General features: G+C 40.7%; 1 protein-coding gene across 1 annotated transcript; it reads right to left on the bottom strand.

The window, feature by feature from the left end:
* Positions 1 to 2,937: 2,937 nt before the first annotated feature.
* On the bottom strand, positions 2,938 to 19,655 carry nbr1a (NBR1 autophagy cargo receptor a). The gene is made up of 22 exons (XM_079261363.1): positions 19,474 to 19,655; positions 19,063 to 19,125; positions 18,807 to 18,825; positions 17,757 to 17,779; positions 17,362 to 17,544; positions 17,120 to 17,197; positions 16,807 to 17,030; positions 15,749 to 15,868; positions 15,170 to 15,469; positions 14,639 to 14,798; positions 14,015 to 14,263; positions 11,192 to 11,311; positions 10,817 to 10,892; positions 10,620 to 10,727; positions 10,343 to 10,519; positions 10,097 to 10,255; positions 9,862 to 10,004; positions 8,040 to 8,467; positions 7,880 to 7,965; positions 7,452 to 7,539; positions 5,611 to 5,710; positions 2,938 to 4,414 (listed from the first exon to the last, which is right to left on the bottom strand). The coding sequence occupies exons 1-22, from the start codon at positions 19,573 to 19,575 to the stop codon at positions 4,226 to 4,228; spliced, it is 3,195 nt and encodes a 1,064-aa protein (XP_079117489.1). The 5' UTR covers positions 19,576 to 19,655; the 3' UTR covers positions 2,938 to 4,225.
* Positions 19,656 to 19,908: the final 253 nt, after the last annotated feature.

Raw genomic sequence — 19,908 nt, 5'->3', positions numbered from 1 at the left:
GAGGTCAGGATCCATCGCGGCACTGCTGTCGCAGTGCTCCTTACTCATCGTGTCACTTTCCTGTAAGACAAACGTCTGGCTCAAAGACAGCACAACAGCTGCATCAGATCCGTCTCTTGACATGAATTACACCAGGTTTCCTCACAAATCTTTTACAGACCAATGAAAGTTCATTCTTGCAGCATGTGATAGGATGTGAGCAGAGTCCACAGTGTAGTAGAAACAACACAAGATCATGTCCTTATATTATCAGACTATTTCTCTTATCTACTACTGTGCTGGATAAAACAAACATGAGTAGGCTTATTACTGAGTTTGCAATGACGTCCACAGAACAACAAGCCTGATTAATGCAAACCAAAGATGATGGGAAATCTAAAAGCGTCAATATGAACTCATTACTTATTTGAAAAAAAAAAAAAACACACACACACACACACACACACAAAGCATTGGAAGTAAATTTGTTTTGATCGCTTTCTTGCAACCATTCAGCTTAAAGAGACAGGAGCTGATTTGGACAGCATGTTACAAGGAAGATTAACTGGTTTAGTTTGTTTGGTTGTACAGCCACAGGTTGTTTAATTTTCTATCAAGTTATAAGCTGGTTATTATGCTGAAATTAATACTGCTAAACCTTCTACATAAAGAAAATGAATATGTTTAAGTTACATTTAAAGTTAAGGACAAAACAATGGCCATTGTTGTCACATAATGGGTAGAAAAATTAAGTTTTTGTTTCTGAATTTACTATGACATGTTTTTTTATTTTAAGTTTGTATATAAAACTTACTCCAAGTTTCATTTTCAAGAGAAACGACCACCCATAAAGTTTCTATACCTACAAAATGTTTTAAAGGCTTTCATTTCATTATATTCCCTTTACGTTTCAGAGCAGTGAACCCCAGCAGCCTGAATGCAGACAGGCGTTGCGTTTTCTTTCCTGCACACTTACCTTCACAGCTCCACTTCAGCTTAAACTCCAAAAATGATCCAAAACGAACATATAAAATGGCTTCTTTTTTTATTTAATTTTAAAAACAGTACATTGAAACAGTGTTTGCTGCGTCATATCTCCTGTAATGCGATGGGAGGAAGACTTCCTTCTCTTTTTAGGTGACGGTCGCCTTTCACAACAGCCGATCACATGGGCTGTTTTTCACCAACTTGTCTTCTTTATGTATCAAAAAGCATGAAAATTAATTAAACTAGAACAGACCCAAACATATGTTGTGTAAATACAAGAAATGTGTAATTTCTTTTAAAACTTTAATAATCTTAAATGTAGGTCAGAGAAAATTGAAATAAGAGGAAATAGAAGTAAAACCTTCCTTGAGGTTTGTTTACTGCCCCCTAGCGGTTGGAATCGTGAAGGGAGAAAAGAAATTTCTGTTGACACGGATTTAAGCAGTTATTGAAGGTTTCTTTAAAGACACAGACAATAAAAGAAAAGTCTCCTTTCAGATGTAAATGTTCTTATCTTATAAACTCTTTTTTTAATCCTAAGGAAAGACTGTAAATGTACAATTCAGCCTATGTTAAAAGCTAATAAAGTTGTACAGCTAGCTAAAATCCACTGCTAAGTACCAAAAAGGCCCGCCAATTAATCATTCATTTAAAGTCATTTGCTTTATGAATTGATAAATTAACCATTATAAATACGGTAATAAATAATATTTTTAAAGTAAAAATATATAATGCACTTTTTTTTCCCAGCCATAATCATATAATTTGGCTAAGATGGTTTTGCAGGTGGTCCGGTCTGAAGCAGTGTTAACTGCTTTTTCTTAACGTACTGAAACCCTTGAGAATATATATTTTATTCTTTTCAAACTTTGCTTTGCAATTATGTTGTGCATAAGAAATATTTGCCAATATTGAAATACAATTATAAATCTAAAGCCAGCTAAACTATAATTTTATTGACCATAACACAATTTTTAAAAAAATTCTTTACACTCAAATCTAAAGGGTAAATTGATAATCTGATACTAAATTGAATGTAAAATTCTGTAATTTAATTAATATTGGTCTTATGTAACCAGGTTCCCTCTTTCCAAATGTTTGTACTAACTAAGCTAACAGGCTACATTTAACTAGCCAAATTTATAAAAATTAAAAAAAATAAAAAAGAAAATCAAATAAACGAGTAATTTAGATATACCAGTTTAAACCTTGTCAAGCGACATATGTAATTTTCTAACATACTTAAAACCATAATATAACTATATTCATATTAACTATGAGCCTAAATGTAAGTGTAGCCTGTTTCTCCATTTTTAACATTGTGCTAAGCTAAACAGTCTGCCCACCTTATGTAACAGTGATTTAAAAGTCATAATTTAGGCCACTAACCAATGGAGCTTTTTGTGCTTAAATCAGATCTTCTGCTCGACTGAAATAGAAATATAAAATAGGTTTTTACATTTGCTAATTTCTCTCCATTGTTTTTGTTACATAACACTGTAGTAGCTGTGGCATCAACATGTAGACATAAGTGTTATCAATTCTTTCTGTCTGAACACCTTGTCATACAGCAAATTTCCTCATGTAAAACTTATCCCTTAGTGACAGTGGTGCTCCACAAAGAAAAACTAATACCTTCCATATGAGATTTTAACACCAGACATTTGAGAAAAGTCATCTTTTACAGCAGAACAAGTTATTTCAAAGATAAATCATAAAATGAAAAATAAGTTAGTGCTAGGGAGGCCCAACTGGGGCCCTGAAGTCTGCCTTTAAAATCCAGCTTTAAGGCACTACATCTTTTGACTGAAAAGTGTCATTACCAGCACACTTTGACCTCAGTAGGACATTATATAGTTAATCTAGCACAGAATCTATAAGCAACCTAGTGTGTGTCGTGCAGTTTCACCCACATTAACAGAAGAAGGTTAAAGAGGCAAAAAGGAGATGTGCAAACAGTTTATTGGCGGGTTGACAGAAAGGGGTTTTAAAGTATACACTCTGTGCAGAAGAATAATTTGACAAGCAATGTAGATATATTCAGAATTATTCTGTAGAGCATGTTTCTTTAAACCATGAACAATCATAAAAGTAAGAAAATTATGGTTCTGAAAACCTGAAATCACACACAAATTTATACACATGAACTTAAATCCAGACACACAACACAATGTCAATTAACATGACACGTATGTTTCAGTAAACCGATAATCATCTCTCATAAAGGTAATGCAATCAAATAAAATATACTTGGTTCCACGATGAGTCTAAGGAATGTGTTGTTGGAGACATCTTGGATTTTATTGGTTTTTAATGATAACTGCTGGGGTTTACTTGGTGTTGGAATGTGGACTTGTGAAAATGTAGGCAAGCAGGGTTGATAAGAGGATGCAAAGGGCGACCTTTTTCCACTGTCACTGTGCTAAGATCACAAAAGGACATGACTCATTTCTAAAGCCTCTACCCGTCATGCCTCCTAAAAAGCTGTAGAAAACATCAGAGTCTGAACAGTGATCCGTTCGGACAGTTTAGTATACATTCCACATGTCAACGTCTAAAATAAGAGTACTCTGATACAGAAATAGATTGCATTGTTAGGCAGATTTCACTACAATAACCAAGAAAGTCTTAAATATCTTATTACTGCATCTCATCCTTACACCCCGGGATATCCATTTAGATTCAACCACACCACTGTACACAAGAGCTGGCTTCTCTTTCTTTTTTAGGACATTCAACCAGCTCTAAAATCAAGCCAAGACCTGTCAAGAACAATAATTTTTTCTTTAGCACTGAGGAAACAGCTACAACGGCCAGACAAACACAGAGATGAAGAGCTGGATGCACTTTTCCTGCCAATACTACAGCTCCTGCTTCTTGTGACTAACATAAAGCTCTATAGCCAAAGTAAACAAGGCAAGGTAGAAGTTAACCACCATCCATAATAATTTACATGTATATAGTTTTAATTTTTATCAGAATGATAAATGCTAATGCTAAATTAAAGGCAAAGGCAAGAGATGCCTTTCATCAGTGGCCATTCATTTCTACCAATCAAGCTTCATATTTGGCGATAGTTATGTTGATCCCACTTAACCATCTATCCTTTAACAAATCAAAATGAACCCAAAGAACTGGAAAAAGGGGTTTTGCAGGTCAAACTCTAACTATTCTCTTTATATTAAGCTTCAAAGTTTAATCAACTCGGGAATATGAATCTTAATCACTTAAAGTCACCGTCTTTCTGCCTCCGTCTCCCTCAGTGAAGCGCATCTACAGCATCGTTCTGGCCGTCTTCGGCCATCTGCACCAACTCATTGACTGTATGCAGCAGACTGTAGCCATGCTTTCTCAGTAGCTGCTGGTTGAGCCGCTGGTCTTTGAAGCCCATCTCCATTAGCATGGCCATCATGGAAGGGTCTTGTCTGGCGGCTGGATCTATGCCTCGCTGGAGCAGAGGGACAAAACAGGAAGAGATCAAAGTGAAACATGGGAAATAGATAACATTTATGTGTGACAGACGTAACAAATAGTGTGCTTTCCTTTCATCCATCCCTGATTTCTAAAGCCTGCAGTGTTTTTAAGTGTGAAAACATGAAGCTAAAATGAAATTGTTCCCAAAAGGCTGAACAGTTACAAGTACATGAGTATGAGCAGGTGAAACAACTAGAAACGGGATCATTCCACTATTTTTATAAACACTGTGCCACCACTAAAGGGGATTAAAAATCCTCCTGAGCGTGACCTTTTTTTTGTTTTTAAGGACACTTGGATTCTTTCCTCCCCAGGATTCTTTTATGATGCATAAAAGATATGTTTATTTACCTATGTGAATTCACAGACAACTCTCAAAATTTTCCTCCATTTTGGTGCTTGACAGACTTCAGATTGAGCGAAACTAACAGGTCAGCAGGTGGCTGACATACTAAATCTTTATGGATCTGCATCTCTCCACCAACCATTTTCCAAAGTCTGCTTACCTTCCGATTGGTTCATAAAGTGTTGGTTGAGAGCAAAGCTGCAAACTAAACATGACAATCGCCAACATATAGCGTAGAAATCAAGTCCCTCCACCCCACCCCATTGCCCCTTTTTTGGATTGGATGCAAAATCTCCACATCGAAGATCCTGCACACTTTAAACCCTGCTGTAGCTTTAGATTAGCACTACTGGAAGGTATGTTTTATAAGCTTCATGCTACTAAACAACAATGCCGTAATATCTGGTTTAACAGCTAATTTGCTCACATTTTTATAAATAAATGCTCATCAAACTGAAGCTGGACTAACTTTAGAACCTCCAGCTGAAGTTTTTCCTGCTGTTTTTATCAACAACCCTTACGATGACGCAAAAGTTATCACTATCATGACATATAGTGGCATTGTAAGTGTTGCAATAATGGATTTTTTGAGTGATTTGTCCAGAATCAGACAATGAAACCCAATGCAGAAGCCAAGTTCAGTACTGGCTTGTGTCTTCCTGCTGTTGGCAAGTTTACAGTGGTAAAGAAGCGGTGACCGAAGAAATGCACTGAGATAAGCAAAGATAAGAAATCCTAGGAAAGCTATTGCATATGAGAGGTGTGACGTGATCCATAAAAATAGCAATAAGAGTCATTTTAGGAGTTAATAACACAAAACACACCTGTATGGAACAGTTTGGTCCAGTGAAGAGGGCCTTGTAAGCTGATGCGGCCACTGAAAGGGCCCCCTTGACAAATCCCTCTGTTATGCCTCCTTGCCCCCTGGTACAAAAAGAAAATAAAACAGCCATATTAACTTGTTCATTCCTTAATTATCCTAACCACTTAATCTGATGAAGGGTCGCGGGGGGAGCTGGAGCCTATCCCAGCAGTCTTAGGGCGAAAGGCAGGGTGCACCCTGGACAGCTCGCCAGTCTATTGCAGGGCCACACAGAGAAAACACCACTAACGCTCACACTCACTCCTAGGGGCAATTTAGAGTAACCAGTTAACCTGCATGCATGTCTTTGGATGGTGGGAGGAAGTACCCAGAGAGAATCCACGCATACATGGGGAGAACATGCAAACTCCACACAGAAAGGCCACTGACCAAACCTTGCCCCAGCCGAGGATCGAACCAACAACCTTACTGCTGTGAGGCCACAGTGCTAGCCACTATAGAGCTCATAGACTGTACAGAAAAAGATGGACATAGCCTCCGTGACGTCACCCGTAGGTTTCTGAAGAGCTGTATTGAAGCTCAGTGGGCGGTTCCTACCATCGCCATCTTGGCAGGGGCATGCATGTTGTCTCGCCCAAAAAATACATATATGGGCAAAGAGGTAGAGCTGAGAGGGGGGCTGCGAGCATCATGGTGGATGATTGACATCGAGCGAACTCCGAGCTTTCTGTAGCTAAGAGCTAACCGAGCTAACCCAGAGATAACAGGAGCTAACCAGCTAATGGAGGTAAGCGGGCTAAAGCTAAGTCACGTTGTTAACCGGCTAAAAGCCACAGTCGTTCTATGTTCTTCTGACTTGAAGCCGGAGATCGGGTACCTGTCAATCAAAAGGACGCGCCCCTAAATATGCCAAATTTCGAGATTAAATTATTTTTAAACGGGCGAGTTAGAAAAAAATTCACTCCCTCCACAGTTGTCATGAAGGTAAACCTGACCTATTAAACCTAAAATGGATGTTTGAACCAGGCTGTAAACATGTTTATTTCTGCTGTGAAGTTGGTCTTTTTAACATGGGAGTCTATGGGGATTTGCTCTGTTTTGCAGCCCCTAGTGGATGAAGGGGGAACTACAGTCTTATGCACTTCCGCACAGGCTTCACTTTTAACCGCCAGAGGCTCCGTCCATCTTTCATATAAGGTCTATGGTGCAGCCCCCCTTATTAAGGGTAACTGAATCTAGCTGCGGTAACTAAATCTAACAAAACAAAACAAAAAATTCCTTCTAATGTGTTTACTTAAGAAAAAATGTATTCGGCCTTTAATTTTTATTTTATTTGAATAACTATTATTTATTTCATATTTAAAGGTACAGTGTGTAAGAAATACTGACATCTAATGGTATAAAATAGACTTCAACTTGGTGTTTGATATAATTTACTGAGTGTGCGGAGGCCAATAGTGGACAAATTTCCGAAAATAATCATAATCTGTCAGATGTTTCCCTTTCGGCTTGTCCCTCTGAAGGGGTCGTCACAGCGAATTATCGCATAGGACAAATTGCATGTTTTTACACCGGATGCCCTTCCTGACGCAACCCTCAACATTTATCCAGGCTTGGGAGCGATCCTCAGCGCGGGGGAACGTCAGGTCACAAGACAAGCGACTCTACCACCTGAGCAACCCCCAAACATGTCATCTGTCAGTGAGTCTTTATATTTTTCTACTGTATTTATTCTGTTTAGATACAACTGTAAAATACACTCAGACATTAAAGGGTTTAGCACAACACAGAAACTACAGCTTGGGTTTTGTTTAAATCAAGTTTCACTCTGCTGTTTCACACCTCGGCTGCAGTGCGTTGCTCGGTCTGGGATTATACGTCTCAAAGGCACTGGATGCTGAGCCTGCTGATCTTGACAATCCAGATGAAACTGCAAAGCAGATAGAAAGGAAATAACAAAAAACCCCATATTAGAAGAGGAAGATGGAGTTTTACTGATGCAACAAGTCCTGCATGTCTGTGTGCCTTCTTATTTCCTGTCTTTCAGCGACAGGAGAAAATGTGCTTCCCCTGCCACATCCATGAAGTCAACAGTCCTAAAAGAACAAAACTGCTGAGTCATGTCAACACAATGAGTCTAACAGTAAATTGCGAGGCCATACTGGAGGCGGATTTCAGACCTAGAAGCAAAATGCCTCCGAGTCTAATGAGGAAAGCGTGCAGTAGCTCGTTATGTTGATATTTTCTGTCACTGTGATGCTAAATCTCACCATTTAGGTGAACCCGAGGTTGGTGTGGCTCATATGGGTCACAGGCTGGAGGACTGGGATCCTCAGCTAGATACAGTGCCTCAGACCTGAAATAGATGAAAAACTGTGATTGCAACTAGAAAACCTAAAATGTAATCATCTGGACTGGTTCTGATCTAACCTGGGTGAGTAGAGGGTCGGAGGGGGCAGCAGCGGTTGAGGTGAGACAGGCGGGGGCACCACTTCAGGGGTGAGCGTCACAGCATCCAGAGTCTGGGAAGCACACAGCATCTGGTTCACGCTGCTGTGGATGGGAGAGACGGCCAGAGTCCAGGTGTTGCCTGCTGACTCCTCTGCAACAATCGCCTCCATCTCCTCCTCCCTCTCTCTAAGAGGCGCCTCCCTGCACGGCTCAAAGTCGCAGCCCTCCTCCATCTCCCGGTCTTCATCTGGATCAGCTGAGGCCAACGCAGCTACGGTGCTGGCGTCCGGCTGCGACATGGCGGAGCTGTACATGGACTCCCCCAGAGGTCGGCTGGTGTCAAAGCAGTCTGGGAGGACGATGATGTAATCATCACAGGAGGAGACCGATGATGTCTGACTGCTGACCTGTGAGGAGAAAAAGGTGTGACTCTGTTGATCTCTGTTCATATTTATAAGTAAATTCTGATAAGATGGAAAAAAAAAAATTCCTCCTGTGATATTCTCATTATTAAAAACTGGCCGGAGTGACTTTAATTAAAGGATAAGAACAACCACAACCTTCCAAGTCACGCAGGATTCCAGATTCTTGCAGTCTTTATTATTGTTGGGGAGCTTTTTAAGGGGAACTTCAGAAGGTCTCCGCCATGTAAAACATCAGCAGATATGTGACCGAGTTGAGTGTTTCCTCAAACAAAGAAACAAAACTTGGCCGTCGGAGTAATTTACCCCTTTAAAAAGCTTTATTTACTAAATATACCGATCAGAAAGAGGGAGGACTGTTTGCAGTAGCTGTTCAATGGCCATCAAAACTGTGAGAACTTCAGTTAACAGGATTATGGGCTCAACACAGGAGGTGGGTGAAGACGCGCTGCTTCTTCTTCTTCAGTCATATTCTTTGGAGGTTGTGCAATGAGGCGAAAGTTGCTGCCCTCCTTCAGTAAAGGAGACCAGCAATATCATGCATGTGCTCTCGTCCACATAGACGTTCACATGGAGGCTTGCGATGCAACAAGAGAAAGTTAAAAAAACGTTCAACTTTTGTCACCGTTGTGTGCCTCTACAACCAATCAGTGAGGCTTTCATTGACTCGTCAAGTAAAACACGAATATTTCTGGATCGGCCTCGAGATCTGACATCAGCTGACATATTCCTGGATGTTTCAGTGTCTTTAAAATAGGATGGACCCAGGGTTGTTTCTTACTTCTGTAAAAATAGATTTGACAGCAAGATTTCTGTAATTTCAAGCAAAATCTTCCGACTCATCATTCTTCATGCTTTCATCTGTCAAGTACTGCAGAGAAAATGCCAAAATCCTCTACAATATCATGACCACTCACATTTCTTTCAGATAAGCAATCCGGGGGCACAATGTGCAACACTGTGTGTTTGGTTTCACCTGGGTGGCGATGAATTTTGTTCGTAGCTGTCATTTGTTGCTCCCAGTGTGTCAAGCTCATTAGCCAATCACAGCCTCAAGTTGGTTAGAATAGGGATCCAAAGAGGCGCAGCCTTGAGGCATATAATTTATCAATCAATTGCTCTTACTGGCTGCATTTCTCAGCAGTTGTGTCCATAAACACGGAGGTCTGCATCTGTTGAAACCAGGCTGTGCAGCAATCAGGGCATTTCAAAGTAAAAGACATGAAGACTAACACTGCAAATAAGAAACAGAAGGCTGAGTTTTAAAGTCCCAGTCCTGTAAATCATCCCAGCTCATCTCATGATTATACCTCTCATATGGCACCATTTGGTCATCTCAAGTTACATAACTGATTGTTTACAAAAGGTTAAAAACCCACCTCATCCCAGTCTCCACCCCTGGGTCCACTCTCCTCTTTCTCATTATCCTTCATGTCTTCCAGGACATGCAAAACGTCTTTGTCCTCGTTTGTCTGATGTGAGCTGATCAGCAGGTTTTCCTTCTCTGCTTCCAGAAGCAGAACTAGTAAAACGGATAAAAAGGCAGACAATCAAATGAAGTACTGCAAAAACAAGTTAAAGCAACAAGCATGTTCCAGAAGGCTGTCCGCTAACCTGTTTTTGCCTCCTCTTCCAGGATGATGTGATTGAGGCCTGTCTTTGTAGATGGAGATGAACTCCCAGCAGCACTGACCTCATTACCTTCATTCACCTTCTCCATCTTCTCGGCCTCCACTGCTCTCTCACAGCAAATGCTGGGACCGCGGGAAAAAACTGGAAATGTTTGTTTGGAGATTAGAAAAGCTAAAGAATGCATTCTGTAAAGCAAGGAAGCAGCTGAGAGGCACGGTGGCTCCTCACCCTGCGGTTTGCTGCTGTGCAGGGATCTGCGCAGAGGCCTGTGGTCGGGGGCTTCCTCTAAAGTGAGGGAGCGGATGACCGTCTCACAGAGGAACTGAGCACCACTGATCTCTTCCTCCCTCTCCTCCTCCTGCGTTACAGGCTCCACCGTGTCTTTCTGCGGCCTCAGTTTCACTCCTTGTGGAAATGCAACACACATAGAAAGATAAGCAGCGACTTTAACGCGCCACCTGAACATGAAGATGATAAAACGCTCGACTCCATCACCCAATCTCACCAAAAAGTCGCCCGACTCCCGTGGCTTCTGCATCTTTTATCTGCGTAGCAATGGACTTCTCCAATGTTGGGGCATCGTGGGGAAGGGGGGATATGCAGGGTGTCAAATCTAAAAAATTAAAAAAGTTTATTTGCTCAGATCTACAAATGCAGTAACTTTAACGAGAAAATGCAGCTAAAGCATGGACTTTGACTCACCCACAGGAGTGTTGTTAGGAACCTTTTCCAGTTCTTGCACAATATTTATGTCCAGCAACTCAAACGACAGTAGATCCTGAAAGAAAAACAGCAAAGATTGATTCAGAATGAGAACAAATGACGAGCCGGTGGCATAACTGGGTTAAAATAAAACAGAAAACATATTTTTTCAGGTTGCTGCACATTAATTACACTTCAGCACAGCCTTGTGGGAAGGTGCCACATTGCTGATTTGTGTAACTGACTGAGTCCTGTCTCGCTGTGCTATTACTACCATAACTGCAGGTCAGATCTGGAATAAAATTGTTTACTTTTGGACAAAATATGACAACACTTTTCTAGGATGCTGGATGTCAGGGTTTTATGAATGTGCACCTGGGCAGTCAGCAGGTCAACTGAAGGAAAGTAGTAGTCCTCTTGAGGGAGGTCAACAGTGAAGGCAAAAGCACTGTCCTTGGGTTTTACCTCCTTCTCCACTGGCTTCATCTCCTCCTTCTGAAGGATAAATAGGAATTGAATCATTAGAATTTAGTCTCTGGTGGATTTTTACTCACATTTGGAACTAGTCTCAAAGCATGTAAGACGGTGATCCAACTCAGGACTTTGTTCCGGTTTAGTTCAATTCTCAATAAAAAGACTCTTATGTACATATAGCGAACTGGTAACAAAAGACTAAATAAAATTAACCTTTTCCCCCCAAAAAACCAATCAGTGTACATCCAGATCATGAGAATTATTTTAATCTGCTTATTTTTCGGGTTAATGTCCATCCTGGCAGATGGCGCTTCTTCGACTACAGTGATGAAATGATTCAGCCTGATGATCCAAGTCAATCATCTTCTGCTACAATACTCGCTTGAAATAATTCAGGCTTGTAATATCTTAGAAATCTGTTTAGTGCGATTTTTAAAAAAAAGGAAAAAAAAGCCAAAAGTAGCAAAAACATTTTACATTGTAAGCAAGAAATTCAGATTTCTCTCTCTTTAAGAATGTCTTGATAATAAATTCATAACAAAGAAGTAAAAAAAAAAAAAAAAAAAAAAGATTGTACTACATGAGCTAAATTTCTGTACAAAAGTCTTGGGCCACTTCTCATTTCTTTATAAATATCCAGGAAATGAAGAAACAGATGCAGTAATTTATTGAATAATGCAAACATCAAGGCAAGGACAGAGCTTAAACTCCAATGAGCTTGAAAGTCAACGTTTGGTACGAGCAGCTTTATTCTGCAATCCTGAATCCAATGAGACAAGTTTTCTGGTTATGTCTTCTCAGGAATGGTTCACCAGGCTTCCTGAAGGACTTTCTGAAGGTCTTCTTTGGATGCTGAACGACTTCTTTGTCAAGATGCTTTACTAAAACTGAGTTCTGTGTGGAGGATGTATCTCTCCGGAACGCCAGCCACAGATTTTTAGTCCAGTTCTTGTGTCATTTTGGCACAGCTTCACAGTCGACCTGCCATGGAAACCTTTTCTGATGAGGTTTCTGTGAGTAGATGTTGAACCTCTTGGAGGCTGTCAGGTTTTACGCTCTGTAAAAGACATCATTTTCAGCTGCTGTTCATCTGCTGTAGCTTTAAGGCACAAACTTCTTCTTTTGACCTTCACTTATCCAGTTTCCAGAAATGTTTTGGTAACACACCGCATATGATTATAAAAATACCGTCAACTAACAGCACTGACGCAATCACTCCGTTGGTGTAAACATGCTATTCTATTTCTTTTAAAGGGCTATTTTCTCTTTTGTTTTGGTTTTTGAGGCTTAAATGACGTAACAAAATCACAATCTTCTTAAAAAGAAAGAAATGACTGAAAATGAGTAGAAACAACAGCTAATGTCCAAAGAAAACCAGTTTCCATGCACATTAAAGCTGGAGTAGGTAATGTCGCTCAGAGACTTCTCTTCCTTTTACTCTGGGTGAAGTGGTTCCTCATCCTGATAGTAGTATTTACATTTTGTAATCAGGAACAATAAGAAATATAGTTAGACCCCCCTCAGTTTACTGTAAATCTGTAAAAACTCTGACCAATAAGGAGTTGTTTAGCCTTGGATCATGCAAAAAGCAAAACCAGAGGGGGCGGAGCCAAGATAGGGCGCCACTTTCACATCTTGCTAGCTCTCCAACATTACCTACCCCAGCTTTAAGAAAATCTGATTCTTTTTAAGTCATCATGTAAACAGAATAGTCTGACATCCTCTATCAGATAATAACAGTTATCTGGTCAGTTGTGAGAAATCTGATTAAAACGTTTATTTTTTCCCTCTAATTATTCATCTAGAAGCTTTTATCTGATTTATTAAGTTATCTTAGATCTGAGTTTGAATGCAAAACAGCAACACTTCTGTTAAAAGATGCAGTGTCTATGTTATATTACCCAGTCAGTATTTAATACATGGGACTATGATAAGCATGGTGATGATTTTTTTCTGTTATTCTTGTTACTGCTAATATTTTCATTATCATATACTGGTACTACCGTTATCATTATCACCACTGTCTTATTATTACTGCATATTTTCCATTATGATATTGTAGATTTTGGTTCCTAATCATCAGTGTGAGTATGGTGTATAGTATAGTGTGACTATGATCATTTCACTGGAACACGGAGAAATGGTGGGAATAAAAACCCACCGGCTTCTTCCCAATTCTTCTCAACAGACACTTTAGTGTGTTTGTTTTGGCTTCATTTTCTTTTTTCTTCTTTCTACGTTTAAATAAATATTTAAATAATTTAAATAATATTTAAATAATAAGCTCGACTCAAATGTGAGCGGAACAAAAGAAAAATGTGTGCGGGTGCGTAGCGCCGGGAAGGCGGGCTAAGACCGCGAGTCCTGTCACATTTCAGCAAGGACTGGATGTTCTGAAAGCTGCACGATGTGCTCCGACGTGCTCCGATGTGCTCCGACGTGCTCGATAACAGGCTGGAAAATGTGGGCAAGGCTTTTGCGAATATCGGGTCTAAGAAGTCCAGTTGTTGTCTGATGACTTCCAGTTATCCGGACTGATCACGGGGTCACTGAAAGGCCTTCAGAAAGCCTGGAGAACAGCTGATCAAGACCGTTGCACAAGACTAAAACAAAGTCTGGCTGCTTGGAAAGACCTGATAAAGAAATGAGGGGTGGCCTTGGACTTGTGCACAGCACATGTAAAAAGTTGTAGCTGTAGAAGGTGTCACTGGGTAGCAGACTTGCCAGTCGCTTGCTTTGGTGCCCGAGCGCATTGCGGCTGCTGCCAGGGTCCACCACGATGCTGCACCAGACACGCGGGCCAAACTGACACCCGCAGTGCGCCAGCCGCCAGTGGGAAGTGTACGTCCCCTCCATCACAGGAGCGACAAAGGCCACACTAACCACTCCCACTTGTCCAGGCAGCAGTAAGGGTACCGGCACCTCCCTCTTCTCTTCTGACGCCAAGCTGAGGTTTCCCCACATGAACACTAGCTGGGTGCACGTACACACATACACAAAACACAAAATAGGAATATGCATGCGAAAAAGGACAAAAGACACAAAGACAAGAACATGCAGCCAGAGTCACGCACCTGAAACAAATCCACACGCTCACCCGAGGCGCTTTCACACAAACAAACACTCAGACAGAGACTTAACTTAAAAACCACAACACAGATTCAACTGAACTAAATCATAATAATCTCAAACATAAAAAGGGAATTAGTGGTGTAAGCCTGGGAAAGAAATCTTAGCTGGTGTTAGTGGATAAGAGGAGGCAATCAACTGAGTGGAGACTCAAAGTAGAAGTGAAGCAGAGGGCAAAGAGAGTGGAGCCTGGCCTCTCGACGAGTGGGGGAGGGGTACCTTAGTCTCTGAGGTCCAGCTGATAGTGCCCGAGTTCCTCATCTTCCAGTATTTGATGAACTTGGTACCAGGTTCCAGACGGGTGCCGTCAGGCAGATTTTCATCCAGAAACAAGGCAGCCATAGTGGGCACCAAGGACGTATGCGAGACCCCGGGACCCCTAGTTTCAAGTGTACAGAGCATTGTTGAAAAAAAGCCCTGGTTTCTTATAATACGCATCTCTTTTGCTCTCTATGAATAAAAAAAAAAAAAAAAAAAAAGAAAAAAGCAGGACCCCAGATTTTTTTTTCTTTTTTGCAGCTCAAAAGCATTTTTTTTCTTAGAAAATCTACGAAGCAGCAGCAGCAGCAGTTTTTACATTGAGGTAGTTCCAACATTTGCCACCACCCCAGAACAGCCAGCGATACACTCATACAGATTAGATTACAAAGATGGCATATTTTGATTTTTCTTGGAAAAAAGACTTTTTTGCATCCATGCTGGGTTAGAAGCACCCAGCACTGTCGGACGCCCTTCCGAGGTGGCGCTTACTCTGGACTGGAGGCCTGGGGATCGGGGACCGGGGCTGGGATGGGACCTTGGACTGTGGCTGGACCTGAGGCTGTTTCTGAGGCGGTAGGAGGGGGTAGGGCTGGGACCTGGGTGGATGCTGAGGCCATGTTAGTCAGGTTGGCTCTGCCTGAGGTAGAGGGTCCACTCCACTGCAGCCCTCTCTTCTCCAGTCTCAGTTTCTTCTTGATTTCCTTGACTTCTGCTTTTAGCTGCCTTCTTTCAGCTTTGAGGCGCTGTCGCTCGGCCTTGCGCACAGTCCTGTCTCCTCGCCTTGGGAACCTGGTTTGAAATGTCATCAGGAACACCTATTTGTTGACTATCAAAAGTTTTTTTTTTTTTTTTTTTTTTTTTTTTAATTAAAACAAAAACCAAAAAGCACATCCCCACTCATAAGCCTTTAATTACAGTAATCTAGCAGCTACAATATTTTACAATCCAGCTTTGTGTTGACTTAAATTCATGTTCAGTGAGAAGAAAAAAGGGCTAACGCTGTCGTAAGCAAACATATCTCTTTATATCAAGAGGTAGATGGAGTGATCCTCTGTGTCGGAGGTTTACCTTAACTCTCCTGACATTCCATGCTCGGGGATGGAGAGAGGTGTCTTGGTTCTCACGAGGCTGTGGCTGGGGTCGTGGCTGTGTCGACACATCTCGCACAGGATGCAGGATGGACAGACACTGGCAGGAAAACAGACAAAATCAATCACTATGGGCGATAAATCAGCATAAATCAAATCAAAGATACTTTATTCATCCGCGAGGCATCATTGTCCGGTTAGAGCTCTTAGATCAGAAGACCAGATGCTTCTAGTAGTCCTGAGGACTCGACTCGTAGACCCACAGCCTTTTCCCCAAACTCTGGAACAGCCTCCCTCTTTCGGTGAGGTCTGCTGGGACTTGAAGTGGTTTTAAATCTCATCTTCTTATGTTGGTTTTTAACTCCGGAGAGCAGAACCACCAGGTCTTTTCTGTCTTATTTTGTCTTTTAACTATTATGTTGTCTTTATTTTAGTGCTTTTAATGTTGATTTGTTTTATTTTACCTGTACAGCACTTTGGTTACGTTGAGGTATGTAAAAGTGCTCTACAAATAAAGTTTGACTGATGGATTGAGGGGAAATTCAAGAAAACAACTAGGGGTGGGAAAACTGAATTAAAAAATCGGAAATCGGGATTTTTTTTTTTTTTTTCTTCACAACTTTAAAATATATTCTTTTGTCAAAAAAAAAAAAAAAAAAAAAAGATTTTTTTTCAAATAAAAATAAATGCACTGTAAATTTTTTGTAATTTCTACAGTTTTTATTGATCTTTTTACTTGTCTTCTTGGGCATGACAGCAGCAGAATGATGGTCTGGCTGCTGGGTTGTTTTTTCCTCATTGAAATGAAGAAAAATGACAAGCAAAAAAAGAAAAGAAAAAGTTTCATACATTTATGTTGTTTTTAATCTCCAAAAATCAGCTATATCGAAGAATTGTTAGAATCGTGATTTAAATCGAATCGGCACCCAAAAAATCGGAATCGAATCGGGACAAAAGCGTATCGTCACAGCCCTAAAAACAACCATAGAAGAAAAGGACATGCTCTTTCCTCAGGATGTTAGCGCGCGTCTCGCCTACCTGCATTTGTAGGCTCCTTCCGCGGTGAGTTTGTTGCAGCTGCTGCAGTTTGGGGTGTAGCCGAGCGACCCATTAGAGGTGGAAGGGCCCGGTCTGGGACCCGTAGGACCTCCACTGGCCCCGGTGGCCTCCTGAAGCCTGTCAGAGGATTTATGGGTGCAACACTGGCCGGAAAAGTCGCTGCACATCCGTTCCACCACCTCCTTTACAACTTCATCCTTAAACTACATAAAAAAAAGAAAAAAGAAGTGTGTTGTGTGTTGAAGCTACACATATTTTAATCAGATACACTGTGCCTTTTTTCTCAGCCAACCTTCTCCATGTATGATCGAAACCACATGGGAGGAGGCTCATCTTCAGGTTTGTTTCCCTTGTTGTCTTTAACTGTTACCTGCATGAAAATAAACCACAATGCCATCAGTTTAATGAAAATATGACACAGAAATGGAGCAAACTGAGATTTAAATAAAGAAAAACGGTTTTCCTTTAATTGTGGATGATTTGAGAGGAAAACCAAACATGCTGGAGAGGAAGAGAAAACATTTGTGTCCTTACTGCTTCTCTCTCTGGCGTGACCTGAGTGCCTTTGTCCACTGTTTTGACTCTTGACGGATAAGGAGGAGCAGGCCGGAGATCTCCCTTCAGCTCCTTCACCTCCGTCTTCAGCGGCCCTCCACAGGCCTGTCCTTTCATCTTGTACACATTCATGTGCAACTGGTTGCCCTGCCTCTCTGCACTCTGCGTGGAAGATGAAAGTTAGAGCCAAAAGGAAAGAGAATGTGCACAAACATGCACACTCATCTGATATGAGACCCGACTTATGACACGCTTTCTGTTGTTACTGTGCAGCGATAAGAACGCTGACACAATGGAGCAAGCATCTAGCTGTAATAAAGTCTATTAGTCATCAACTTTTGTCATTAAAAAGAAATCTGGCAGAGCCACTGTACCTTGATAGCTTCTTCATACTCATCTGGAAAAAACAAACAAAAAAACTTTTTACTGCACAGGAACTTGTACTCTGAATCTAAAAATTCTTGGACCACACATTTTTCTTTGAAAAAGAAAATTTGTGTACACATTTATTCTAGTATTTACTAATATGAGGCAAAAAAAAAAAACCAAACAAACAAAACAGTCTGTACAATTTAAACAACTTAAAACCTCAAGCTGAAAGTTGAAAGTCTTTAGAAATAGTTTTCTAGCCCTTGCTCTGTCATGAGGACCCCGCGCCGCTTCAGTGATGTGGAGGTCTGGGCTCCAGGGAGGAATCATCATTCCATCAAACCTGTTAATACTGAATTTTTAGTTCACCCCAGTCAGCCTAATTCCCCCCCTGGATCCCTGAATAACATCATGACAGCCGTCCACCATTCTGATGAGGCTTCAGTGAAAAGGAGATGGCTCCAGATGCATCACTATTCAATTCAATTCAACTTTATTTATATTGCGTCAAATCACAGCAATGCCATCCCAAAACGCTTTACAGACAGGGAAAAAAAACAACAATGAAAGCAAATTCATAAGTCCTGTGGAAGGTCTTTGCTGGGTCTTCCCTATATTTTAAAGGCCATGACTTTTAGAAACCCTTCATCTGCTGTAAAGAGTTTAAGCCTGACACTTGTCTGTTCTGTACTTGTTATGTATCCTTATTTAAAAGCACCCTGTGCGCCACACTGACATAAACCAGGTTTTCAGCTGGAAACTATTTGGGAATTACAGTGCAGCTGCTTATATGATTCAAGAAATACAGTTAAGTGACTTAATGGAAAAGAAAAATCCCTGACAACAGTCAGACAGAAGTACTGGACTGATCATTATTATAATTAACCCTTTGAACCTTAAGCCTGTTTATCTCATAACAGCATTCTTTTAGGAAAATAACTAAATCTCTGCATCTACAAGGTATAAGTAGTACAAAAGTATAAAAGTGGCTCAAGAATTTCACACAACAATGCACACATTACAATCTTAGATTAACAAGTAAATAAAGTTCCCACCTTGGCTGTTTATGCAAATCTGAAAGAAAAAGGTAAATACATAAGAATTAATAAATTAGATTGCAATTAACCAAAATGGTTATTGTCCCTCCATTAACTATGACACATAAATAAATGTAGCCGTTTAAAGTGCAAACAAAGAAGTGGTTTGTGTGTGTTGAAATATACATTTGTATTTGTAACAAAATATTTTCTAGTGTGGTTTATGCAAACAATCAATACTTCCTGACTATAACCTGTTTATGTAGTCTCTTACCTCTTCATTGTCTTCATCAAAGTATTTCACTTGAAAATGGTTTATTCCAAATGATGCTTTAATCTGAAACATAATGTAAAAAAAAAAAAAAAAGTGGAGGTCAAATCCTCAAACAAACACTAAGTAAATCATTTATTTCAGTCACACCCATAGCAGGACGTCAGTAAGGACACCGTCATACGGGAAGTATGTTTACAAACAAATTAACGTGAATAAAAACCAAAACCATTTTCCATGTCGTGACTTTGACGCACTTGCTATCTTAAAAATGACCACTTATGTGCACAGCTTGGCGCAACTTTATCGACTACCTTTTGATTGCTGTGTTGTTTACGTGTCTAGGCCATGTCTGGGCCTGCTTTTTACCAAACTGCGCCAGCTTTTAGCCAACACGCTCAGCTAGCAGCTTACCCACGCTTCCACGGACTCCCACTCCAGTTTGTCCAGATCCTGAGCCAAAAATCTCTTCACATTCCCCCGGAAATTGACTTTAATAGTAACGGGGAGCCCCATGACCGCCGGTCTATTTGTATTTAAGGGCTATCATTTGCGGTGACAGCGGCCTGCTTGAACCCTTGTGCCCTCGACTGTCTTTTCTTGTTTACATCGTCAGCTGCGTCGGAAATAATACTGTGACGTCATGCGCATGCGCAGTTGCAGCAACGCGCCTGTCGCCTTTTACGTCGTCATCTTTAAGCGCACAAGTGTGGATAGACATCATATACATAGACATCGTATACATAGACATCGTATACATAGACATTGTGTGTGTGTATATATAGACATCGTATATATAGACATCGTATATATAGACATCGTATACACATATACATCATATGCATCATA

Source organism: Telmatherina bonti, assembly GCF_933228915.1.
Source record: "Telmatherina bonti genome assembly, chromosome: 21".
Classification (NCBI taxonomy): Eukaryota; Metazoa; Chordata; class Actinopteri; order Atheriniformes; family Telmatherinidae; genus Telmatherina; species Telmatherina bonti.
The sequence above is the reverse complement of the archived record's forward strand: the minus strand, read 5'-3'. Positions and strand labels throughout refer to the sequence as shown.